General features: G+C 39.1%; 1 protein-coding gene across 3 annotated transcripts in view; it reads right to left on the minus strand.

The window, feature by feature from the left end:
- Nucleotides 1–11,439, minus strand: part of ankrd13b (ankyrin repeat domain 13B) — a 35,147-nt gene extending 23,708 nt beyond the window's left edge. The window contains exon 1 of one of the 3 annotated variants that reach the window (XM_067450540.1): nt 11,007–11,438. In XM_067450540.1, the coding sequence (XP_067306641.1) occupies nt 11,007–11,114 (108 nt within the window). In that variant the 5' untranslated portion in view covers nt 11,115–11,438. Of the gene's footprint in view, nt 1–11,006 lie in introns of all 3 variants that reach the window. The other 2 variants (XM_067450542.1, XM_067450541.1) reach the window with 2 other exon arrangements.
- Between the last annotated feature and the right edge of the window lie 590 nt (nt 11,440–12,029).

The following is a 12,029-nucleotide window of genomic DNA, read 5'->3' on the forward strand; positions in this document are numbered from 1 at the left end:
GTAAGGGGATAGAAAATACGGTTTGTACAGTATAAAAACCAATACGCCTATGGAGAGTCCCTGTAAACCACATAGACCAACATGTGTGTGTGTGTGTGTGTGTGTGTGTGTGTGTGTGTGTGTGTGTGTGTGTGTGTGTGTGTGTGTGTGTGTGTGTGTGTGTGTGTGTGTGTGTGTGTGTGTGTGTGTGTGTGTGTGTGTGTGTGTGTGTGTGTGTGTGTGTGTGTGTACTCCGGAGTAAATTAAACTATAGTTACCATGGTAAAATGTTGTAAGGTTTCTTGAGCAGTGAGGGTCAGCATATGAAATAATAACAAATATAGCAGAATCCTACCTGAAACACCTACACATTACAGTTCTCCTGCTCTGAACAGAACTTGTCTAACCCACCTACACTTCATCTCACTGACAGCCCCGTAACAAGCACACTTGCCTGCTGACAAGCATGCACTGCATCGGACACAAGTGCACTAACTCAAATTCCTGTTAATTACTAATCCTTCTCCACCACATTGTCAATATTACATCATCTTTCCTCACATTTTAGTATGGATGCTCTTTCACATAACTGTCCATCTCTTCTTCCACACTCTCTCGTTCTCTCTCAGCCTGCTGGAGACTGCATTATTGATAGTCATTTCTGGCTGGTGCATCTGCTCTTGCACTCTTTCTGCCTTGGCTAATGTTCTCTGGCAGCTACTTAAACCAACATCAATCTTTCATTGGACGTCCAAACTGTGTATGTGGGAGGCAGGCAGAAGAAAATCATATGTGTGTGTTGGGGGGGTGCAAATCACAGCATGCAATGGATTCTGCTGAAGGCTTTGCACGGGCTCTCTTGCGTGGCCGTGTGCATAAAATGTGCATACATGCATAGATATGTACACACACACACACACACACACACACACACACACACACACAGTCTGTTCTCATAAATGGAATCATGTGCTTCAGTGCTTAAATGAGCATTTGTTTGAAGACAGACAAGGTAGAACGAACAGAAGCACTTAAAGGCTGTGATGTGTCGGAAGAATGAAATGAATTGCAATGACAAGGATGCAACCTAGAAGAGAAGTGAACAAGAATTTACAGATTTTTTAAATAAGTCTAGGTAGACGTGAGGAAGGAAGAGGGAGGGAGAAATATGGGGCCATGTTGGACTTTTTATGTGTTATTGTGTCACAGGAGTTAGACACACACCCACGGTGTGGTTTGTATTCTGGAGATCGGCATCCAGGGCTTGAGCTGAGGAGGCCGCCTTATGCTTGTGTGGGAGGCAGAAACCAGTGGAGCTTGAACCAGAACACAATGGTATACGGCCATCACTTTTTAACTAAATGTCAGTGGGAAAACGCAGTGGAAACATCACAATGGGACAACAAGGACTATGTAAAAGCTTAATTTCACACTCAAATATGGCCGCTTTAGCATCCATTGATATCCTAGCAATCTGATTGTGCCGGTCCTTTGCTTTTCTCCCGTAAATGCCACAGAGCTGGTGGGTTGAGATAAGAGGAAGAGGTCATGGTGAAACTCTTTCTATTGAAAGGGATAGTTCACTCAAAAAGGATATTTAAAAATATAATATATTATAAATATCATATTTTATGTTATATGTTATTTCATATAATATATTAATTTATGTTCATATTATTGTTTGAAGAATATTTCAACTAGCCTGACAAGCCAGACCAACATCAAGATGTTTGGTCTGGAAACTCACCATTGATAGGTCTCAATCAGAGGAGCGGTATAAACGGTTGTCTTTCAAACTCCCTCTGCACGTGATAGGATAGCGCTACACCAACCAGAGCAACGAAGGTGAAACAGAGCTTGTTGATAGATTAAACATTCGACGTATCCGGTCGGCAAAACTCTGAACACATCTTCCCTTTTTAAGAATGACTTCAGTGCCGTTCTTTGTTCTTTTCTCAGAGAAAAGCTTAACTCCAAGTCTTCCAGAGTCGCGGTCAAAGCTGATTCGAAAGACCGCCGCCGTTCCCCAGTTTCTGTGTTTACTAGAAGCACTCAAGCGCAACTCGGCCGTCGCCATTATGGCCCCGCCCACCGACTCTATACACGATGTGATTGGCCCGGCAAGAGTTAGGCGAATACAGCTCAGAAGGGTATTGAGAGTTGCTAGACGACACTCGCGGGCAGATTCCTTCTGACATTGATCTTATTATAATATTACCGCCCCTTAAAATGTCTCTGCTTCAGATAAGTGCGCTCAGAAAATGATCCATTAGAAGTTTAACCTGATACAGCTTTAAAACACGTGTAACTAATAAATTTTAAGGTGGAAGAAGAACTATGCTATCCATGAGAGTGATCGTGATATATTTGATAAATCAAAACCAAGAAGATATGGGCAGCACAGCTCATTTGCATTTAAAGGCACATGCACTAAAACAGCCTTGACTGTAGTACAAAATTAGTATTTACAGAATGAATTTATAAATGATCTGTAATGTATTTTAAGCTAAAACTGAGACTTAAATTATATTTTGTAAAATGGGCATAATAGGTCCCCTTTAATTCAGTTAGCTGCAAAGGCAACCTTTTTCATTTAAATATTTGATATTTTTCATTTATTATGTCAGCTTTATTACAATTAACAAAAAACTATGTTTAAAGGGGGGGTGAAACACTCAGTTTCAGTCAGTGTCATGTCAATCTTGAGTACCTATAGAGTAGCATTGCATCCTGCATATCTCCGAAAAGTCTTTATTTTTTTTATAATTATATAAGAAAGATGCGCTGTTCCGAGTCTTTCCGAAAAAAGCCGAGCGGGTGGGGGCGTGTCGTGTGAGCGGAGCTAAATAATGACGTGTGCTCGCTGCTGCTATTGTGTTGAGTCGAGTGCGTCGTAAAGCTGTGTCATCCCTAACAGCGGGAAAAAAACTTTATTCAAAATAAAAATATGGCTTTTAATCAGATACAGCCATACATCTATGATCCGGAATCAGACCCAGAGGCTGCAGTTGAACAGGAGCAGCAGCAAAAACGACTAGAGCAGGACGTCTCTATGTGGTACAAGTTATACACTAACTATATAATATGCTTAGCGGCTTGTGTTATTTACATATTTATACTTGAATTATATCGTCGTATTTTTGTCTTTGAAGGTGTGCATGTGGGAAGTGCAGTTGTGCATGTGTGTTTGTGTGTTTACGCGTGGTTTGTGTAGACAGTAAGCGGACTGGTTTTGCACGGCAGGCTAGTTAGTGTTTACATAGAAAGACACGGAATAGTAGCGCATTTGAATGAAGAAGCGTGCTTATTTAGTTCAACATATGTCCCCCCTCTTTGTGTATTGTTGTTTGGAGTGCTTTTACAATACACAAACAAAGTTACACATATAGTGGCCAGCTAAACAAATGTACACGCACTACACATCGCATGCTCCATTGATCAATTGGATGGGATCAATTGGATCAAACATGATATACGTGATCATGTTTGGGCTACTTGATGAGCATTGGCAAAAACACAGACATTTGAAGCAGTCTCACTCACCGCCTGCGGTTCTAACGTTGGGACTGCTCCATCCTTCAGCATTAGGCGATCGGAAAATCCTGTGTCGAGCTGGGCCTTGTTTATGAAACAGTCGGCACCGAAATGCAGCGAACAGATATAAACATTCGCGCAACTCAGTTGCTGATCCGGAAAAGCAAATTACATCCACTGTTGCCTTAACACGGGGTTTTGGGGGAATCTGTGCAGGACTGTCTTGGTCTGGCAACCAAAAACACACTTTTTTGGTGACATTGTTATGTGCACATCACCTGTTCAGCGCATCCTACAAGCCAGTGCTTTGATGGGGGTAGCCTGTTACTTTCGCTCTCTCCCTCTCTCTCTCTCACGCGCTTCCGGTAGAATTGTCCGTAAGGCCCATACAAGGAAATTCCGCCCCCATTAACGTCAAAGGGGACGCATGATCTCAAAAAACTTGCCGAAACTTATGACTAACCGGAAGTAGTATTTTTGACAAAGAAATACTCCCATCAAACGTCCAACTTAACTTTTGAAACTTTGTCTATGTTTAGTATGGGATTCCAAGTCTTTAACAGTGTGAAAAGATCAGTATGCATGAAACAGCATTTCACCCCCCCTTTAATAGTTGGAATTTTTGTTTTAGGATAACACTGGGAGCGTGAAGGGCAACATGAGGGTGAGTATTCTTCATTTTTGGGGGGAACTACCCCTTTAAAAGCAAAATACTGACGCACTTTTGGTGTCATACATCCTAAGGTTTTCATATGGTTTGAGGTTATGTTTGCATATCCAAAATAGAATAGGGGAATGTTCACTGGATAAGCAAACATCTATGTAAATCACAGAAATGAGGAGTACTGATGAAGTAGAGCCTTGTAGTATTCTCCAGCAGGCAAATCAAGAACAGTTCAGACGCATACTCGGGTCATGTAAAATAGTTTGATTATTACGTGTGTGCACCTGTATGTTTGATTGTGTATTCCTACTTATTATTTCAAGTTGAATTCAGATCATAAACTCTAATAAAAAAATACAGTCACTACTTTCATCTCCTTGTTTTTAATTTACAAGCTCTGTCTGCCTCTGTCCTTGAGGTCACACTTTAGAATACTGTTTTGTTGTTAATACAGGAGCAAATGAGTAACGCAGTATTAGCATAGCTGCTATTGAATCAAGAAACTCTGATCAACTAATTAGTAAGTATAGTGCTCAGTTGAAGGAGGTAATTTACTATCTATTATCTAATCAGTAACTACTATTATTTTCATGTCTCCCATGAGGACTAAAAAGTATATACAGGTTCACAATTAATGTGAATTATAGGCTGCATAAAGTATAATTAATTCTAAAGGGAGGATCAAAGTAACTCGCTAGCAATGACTCAAGTATTGCCAAATCCTTCGGAAGAAATTACCAGAAATAACTAGTTATTTGGAACACTATTCTAAAGTGAATAGCATGACAACTCCCTATTCATTATTTGAGGCTTTTGTAATAGTCATTGCTTCTGGTGGATTTGGTAACACTTGAGTTATTACTAGTGGTAACTCCTGGTGGTTACTATGATCTTCGTATCGACTTTAAAATATTGATCCAAATGGCCAGTAAATTCCTTTAGAAGGATGTATTAAGGATGCTTGATAATCCAATACCTTACAAACACCTCAAAAGCGTACAATGACTTCAGTCATTACCAGGAAAGTTTGTTTGCATTTCACTTTAGCAATAATTAGTGATTACTGATCCAAATAATGAATTCCTTCTGAAGGATCTGGTACTTGAGTAATTATGAGCAGGTTACTATGATCTTCATTTTAGAATTAATGATACATTGTGCATTACTCATTAATTATGAACTTGTATATAGTAGTTCTTAATAGTCCTCTGGGAAGTATGAAAATAATAGTAGTTACTGATTAGATAATCGTGAATAACCTCATTCAACTGAGCGCTATTACTCACTAATATGTTAATCATAGTTTCTTGTTTGTTAGTTGTGTGGTGTAACTTTGTGGTGTAACTTTGTTTTTAAAAAAGTGGGTGGGACAGGAGTGTGTGTGATGGGGGGGGGTTGTTTTTGTACATTAAGTTTAATTTGTTTAGCATGATAGTTTCATCCTTAAAATTGACTATAATACAATATATTGTTAGTCCTCAGATTCTTCTTGTCAGTGAATAAATACACACGTCCACTTCAATTGTTCACTTTCCCTCATGGTCTGTTGGTAAAACTTTTAAGCATGACTGGGTTCTAATCCACCCTCATATAGGTTTTTTAAATATATTTTTCTTATTAAAAACCAAAGCTGTTCAGCAGTGATTGTATTTCAAGTCCAGGGACACGTTTGTGTGCATTTTGTTTTGTGATTTCGCCGAACGAACAGAGAGTCTCCACAACAGCGTTAAGCAACATTGAAGTGCTCATCTGTGTAAAGACTGTGCAGGAGCCTGATAACAGCGGCAACAAACACAACACATTCCAGCACCAGATTGCTTCTTAGGGGCCGTTTACACAACACAGTTTTTAACAAAAAATGGCTTTGGACATCCATTTACACAAAAATGGCATATTAAAGGCCTGAAGCTTTTGTAAACGACATTTTTCAAAGTGCAAGTTTTTGAAAACGATACCGTTGTCGTCTGCATGTAAACAACAAAAACGTGACTTTGTAAAAATGGTGACGTCATGCGAAACCATTTTCAGTTTATAGGTGCGAGGTGTTTCTATACATTGCCAACTATTGGCCGGGCAGCAGAATGCAATGCTTTTAATCATTAATGATAGAACAGTGTTTCCACAGCTTCTCGTAAGTTAACCAAATCTCAGCAAACCCTCCCCACCGCCCAACACTCGTCCCTTGTGACAACTCTCTGTCGCAATTAGTGTTGGGTTACGGGTGGAGTGCAGGAGCGCCGGGTGTTGAAGACAGAGGTAGTATATCAAACGAGAAAACTGAACAGATGTGTGGACAATTGCAAATGTGCTGATGGAGGGCCCGCGTTGTTGCGTATTTGCTGAGGGTGGCACTGCTGACTTCACTCAAAAGAATACAAATCTACATGCTGCTCAACAATTTCTCTTGTTTTTGGACTCAGCCCTGTAAATACATCAGCCAGCAAGGCTCTTCTCTCTGGTTTCCTCATTCAATCACCTACTCTATCCATTCTCCATTCGCTCTTTTTCAATTTCCTGCCACTCTTCTCCAAGCTGTCATCTGTCCACTTCCTCCCCTGTGACTGTTTTATGGCACTGTCAAAGCAAACTGCAAATGGAGCTTTTTTCCCTTTGGTAACTTCTTTTTCCTCCTCCTCCACCACCACCCGATCTCTTTGCTATTCACGTCCCTCGCTCTCTTCTGCCCTAATAGCTTAAGTTTCCCCTCTTTGTTCTTTCACTGAGACCTTCCATCTACCCTATAATCCTGTGTGCTGGTGCAGCAACTTTTCCTTTTGTCAGGGTGGCTACGTGCCTCATTCACAGGAGAGGAACAATCAAGACAGCATTGACCTCCCTTCGCGCCTCGTGCCGTCCCTGAAGGGACTCATTTTGACTCATTGAGCCTACCATGCCAAACGTGGCTAGATTATGCTGTCAGCGGCCTGTAAATCAACTAAACTGGAAGTGCTTTATATCGCTGTGATCATGAAGAGGGTTAGGGTTCTGAATTATTACCGTCAGCCTGAGTCATAAAAACAGGCACAGGAACAAGATGGCTGGTATTGGAGTGAGTTACAGTTTGTTTGGGGTTTGGAAAGATGGAATTATGAATGGCTGCTATAACTGAGATGGATGATAAATTAGTTACTAACAAGACAGAGAGTTAAACTAGAATAGTGAAAGACAAAGATCATACACTCTTAAAAATAAAGTTTTTATTGGCATCCATGGTTCCATGAAGAACCTTAAAAAAAGTGATTTTAAGAACTGTTCACTGAAAGATTTTTTTATGGCATCGCTGTGAAAACTTTTGGAAACTTTCTCTACTGAGTGTCAGGCCTTGAGATGCAAACTTAGAAGGACATTTAATTCCGCCTTGCAATGTCAGTTAGTTTTCTTACATAAACTTCAGCTTGTTACGGAAAAAAAAATTCTGTTTTCCATTGTGTTTTTTATTTAACTTTATAATAGGAGTTAGCTATTACAAATTATGTAATATTGGTCACACTTTATTAGGGTCCAATTCTCACTATTATCATGACTTTTGCCTCAATAAACTCCTACTGCTTAGTAAGGTTAAGGTAGTTGTTAGTTTACGTATTGGATAGGATTAAGGGATGTAAATATGTTCATGCAGAATAAGTCACGCTTTATAAGTACTAATAAATAGCTAATATCCTAGTAAAATATATGCTAATAAGCAACTAGTGAGAATTAAAGCCTAAATTAAAGTGTTACCGTATTATTTAATGAATCTATATTGTATAATATCAATTTTTTTATTTTAGCTGTAATAAGTTTAAATAGCAAGTTTTATTGAATTTATTTGTTTCACCGATTTTGCATTTTTACCATTCTTTGTCTATTGGTCTATTTGTAGTTTTTTCCCCCTTTCGAATAGGTGAATATCACTGGGATTTGTGGATTATTTCTGCAAATCAATGGATTAATGTTGCATTAAAGTTGTGATGTAACTGAAGTACAGTCCCTGACAAAAGTCTTGTCGCTTGTGTACAAATTGACCTAAAGTGCCGCTGAAATATATTTCTAATTAAGATTTTTTTACAAGAAATGGCTCATTTCAATCCCACCTGCTTTTGTGATAATGTTTCAGTGAAAAACTAAACTTTCAAAAAGTATTCTAATATTCACAGCTTGGTAAAGCCCATTTTTGCAAAGACATAAGTGTTGTCACCTTGTCATATGAGCTTCACCTTTGACTAATAATGGATCAATTAGGTCTCAGTTGTGTATAAAAAGAACCCCAGTACGCTAGACCTTCACATCAACTGCAACTAGACCTCTGCAAACATGCCTAAGATTCACCCAGAGATTAAAGTTTTGATTATCAAGAGGCTGAAGACCAGATCCACTGCTGATGTGGCAGACACCTTCAATGTGTCTCAGCGTCAAGTACAGAGGATAAAAAAAAGATTTGAAGAGACTGGAGACGTTTTTGACAAGCCCAGGTCAGGCAGACCCCGCAAGACAACTGCTCGAGAGGACCGTTTGTTGGCTCGAAAATCCAAGGCCAGCCCATTTTCCACTGCAGCAGAGCTCCACAGCAGAGTTTGGTGGCGGAAAAATCATGGTCTGGGGTTACATCCAGTATGGGGGTGTGCGAGAGATCTGCAGGGTGGAAGGCAACATCAATAGTCTAAAATACCAAGAAATCTTAGCTACCTCTTATATTCCCAACCATAAAAGAGGCCAAATTCTGCAGCAGGACGGTGCTCCATCGCATACTTCCATCTCCACATCAAAGTTCCTCAAGGCGAAGAAGATCAAGATGCTCCAGGATTGGCCAGCCCAGTCACCAGACATGAACATCATTGAGCATATGTGGGGTTGGATGAAAGAAGATGAAACCAAAGAATATTGATGAACTCTGGGAGGCATGCAAGACTGCTTTCTTAGCTATTCCTGATGACTTCATCAATTAATTGTATGAATCCTTGCCAAACCGCATGGATGCAGTCCTTCAAGCTCATGGAAGTCTTACAAGATATTAAATTTGGATCTCACAGCACCACAACTTAATTTGCTGACATATTTTTGTATTTGCTGTAAATTTGTTCAATTTCTGTATAGGCGACAAAACTTTTGTCTTGCCAAAATTTGACCTTTCCGTCTTGATTAAATGATAAATATTTTTTCTGTGAACATTATTTATTTCAGTGCATTAAACATCATTTGGGAGGGTTTTAGCTTTTCATATGAGCTATTTCTAACACCAATTAATTAATTGGAAGTCAGGTTACTCTCAGGTATTTCTAGAAAATAGATAAGTGACAAGACTTTTGTCAGGGACTGTAGCGACATATCTTTTCTTCCATATTGTAATATAAATCTAATGGATTATCATAAAAGAAAAAAAAGGGCAGGAACTTGGTTCAATAAAAAAGTTGACTGTAAGGCAGAGGCAACTTTAGGCCGAATAAATTATTGGAGAAGTCAAGCATATATCACCAGAGAGAACTCTGTATTTTGACTAAAAGTTGTGACAATATGATTTGAGATTAAGATGTCAAAACAATTGTGAAAATAAACATACATGAATCATTCAAAATAAGATCACCAACTCTTTTGACGGTGGTTGATCACAAAAAAATCAGTCTTCCACAAAATGAACTTGTATATAAGCTCGAGATTGAACTTTAGTGTGTAATAAGTGATTCTGTCATACATGCTGATGCTGATCACTGCACCATGGGGGTGGGGGTGGCGGGGGGTTGTCTCCTGCTGCCATCAGTTTGTTAATATTTCTTAATATCTCATTGAAGAAGTGTAATCAAATGGAGTTTCTGATAGCATTAATGTAATCAAATAGAATGCTGCAACTAGTTTATTAACTAGCTTATTATTATATTCTAGAATATAACTATTCTATTAATGAATAAAAATTAGGCTATGCTGATATTAACAATATCTACTGTAAAATGTGTTCCTTTATTTAACCTAATTGCAATTTACTCAAATCAGTACAAAACTTCAGTTTTGTGAGAACAAAATGTCACTGAGATAAATTAACCATGCAGCCATGTTTTATTTGGTATGTTTGCTTAGTGTGCCTATATTTGCTATTTATTTATTTATTTTATTAGATTTATTCCTTTTCCTCCTACAATGAACTATTCCAGCACGTCTTTTGGCCTATTTGCAGATCTGCACGGTAATATCAAATTTAAATTCATTACAGAATAATTCCACACTGATTCATGCAAAAATGTATTGGATAAATGATTCTTTTGAAGAAGGCTGATCAGAAAGACAAACACACCCTCTCCTGATACAGACACCATCTATCCTCAGGAACTATGAGTTAAGAACGTAGGCTGATCTGTAAGCATTATTCACCCACAGCCATTGTATGCAATGCCACTTTATTCTGCAATCCACTCTGTGTTTAAACCATCTCAGAACGAAATTGAGCTGCATTTCTGATCATGTTTCCGCATTAAATTGACAGACGCGTAACATAAGCAGGTTTGGAGAATAGGGAAGGTGCCGAAACCTATTGTGAGCTACCTACTAGACAGCATTTTTACGCGTTCGACCGTTATGATACGCCCAAAAATGCGTTCTAGGTAGCCAATTCCATAGGTTTGAAGACACCGCCAGGGTGTGAGGTTTTTTGACATGCATTTCTTTTGACATATCATCAGCAACCACTTATCTGTTAACTAATAAACCAGAAAACAGTGAAGAAAAATCACTTTTCGCCTTCGCAGCACAGAATAAAAGCCGAAAGAAGTGACAGAATCAGTTTCCTTGGTCAAACGGCCCGTTCCTCGGCTCGCAGCATCATCCGCCGCGATAGAGGCACGCGGAAACGAATGCATCTTACCTGCTCGCGCGCTGAGAGCTCTTTCTCTAGCTGCCGGTGTTTGTTATGCCACACCAGATAATGCAGGTGGTAGCGACTCTTCTCCGGAGTTCTTCTGGCAGAAATCATCCTCAGTGCATAGTTCGCTGCTGCTCTCTCTCCCGTTCCGTTTCCCTGCTTTTGTGCGATATCAGTTACTTTTGTAAAGGGTGCGTGCTATATTTATTATTGCTGAGACGACCGATAAGGGCATTTCTCTCCCTTTTCGTATCCAGCATCCCTTTTTGCATAGTAGCTTGGCATTTAATGTTTCTATGTTGAAAGGCAAATTAAAGCTATCGCGTGTGCTTGAATTGCTCTCCGTTGTGTTCTCCACTCCTCAGTCTCTTCTCCCTCTCCTCTCTCACTCAAACGCGCGCGCGCACGCTCGCTGGCTCGCGGAGGCTGAAAGGAAAGGCAGGGCTCTCGAAAGCGACTCGCACCTATGAGCCATTGAACTTCGGTGTGTGATTCTGTCATACATGATGCTGATGCTGCTCACTGCGCCATGGGAGATAATAGAAAAAAACATCTCATGCTGCCACCTGTCTTATTTCTTAAAAATTATCTCAAAGAAATCATTAACAGAACATATATAGGCTATGCGTAAATTTAATAGAGAATACAGTTCTATTGACAGAATGGAACAGATCTTTACTATTTTGCCGATTTTATCTATTTCTATTTCATTTTAAATACCAGTGTATTATTTTATCCATATAGCTACTAGAGACTAGACTTATAAACATTGTCTTCTATAAGACTGTAATAAATCAATTAATACAAAACTTGAACTTCTGAATAAAACTTAGGCTAGGCTATATAAAACCTATAACTGAGGCATATAACTGAGATAAAAATAACCAGTCAAGTTTTAATCTGACTGTTTTAATTGGTCTGCCCATCAAAATAAATGCTCCACGACTGCAATAGAATCAAGTTTTATTCAGTAAAATATAACATTTATTTTCTATTGTGCTGATATTATATATGGTCTATACTGTG

This window comes from Pseudorasbora parva, chromosome 8, assembly GCF_024679245.1.
Source record: "Pseudorasbora parva isolate DD20220531a chromosome 8, ASM2467924v1, whole genome shotgun sequence".
Classification (NCBI taxonomy): domain Eukaryota; kingdom Metazoa; phylum Chordata; class Actinopteri; order Cypriniformes; family Gobionidae; genus Pseudorasbora; species Pseudorasbora parva.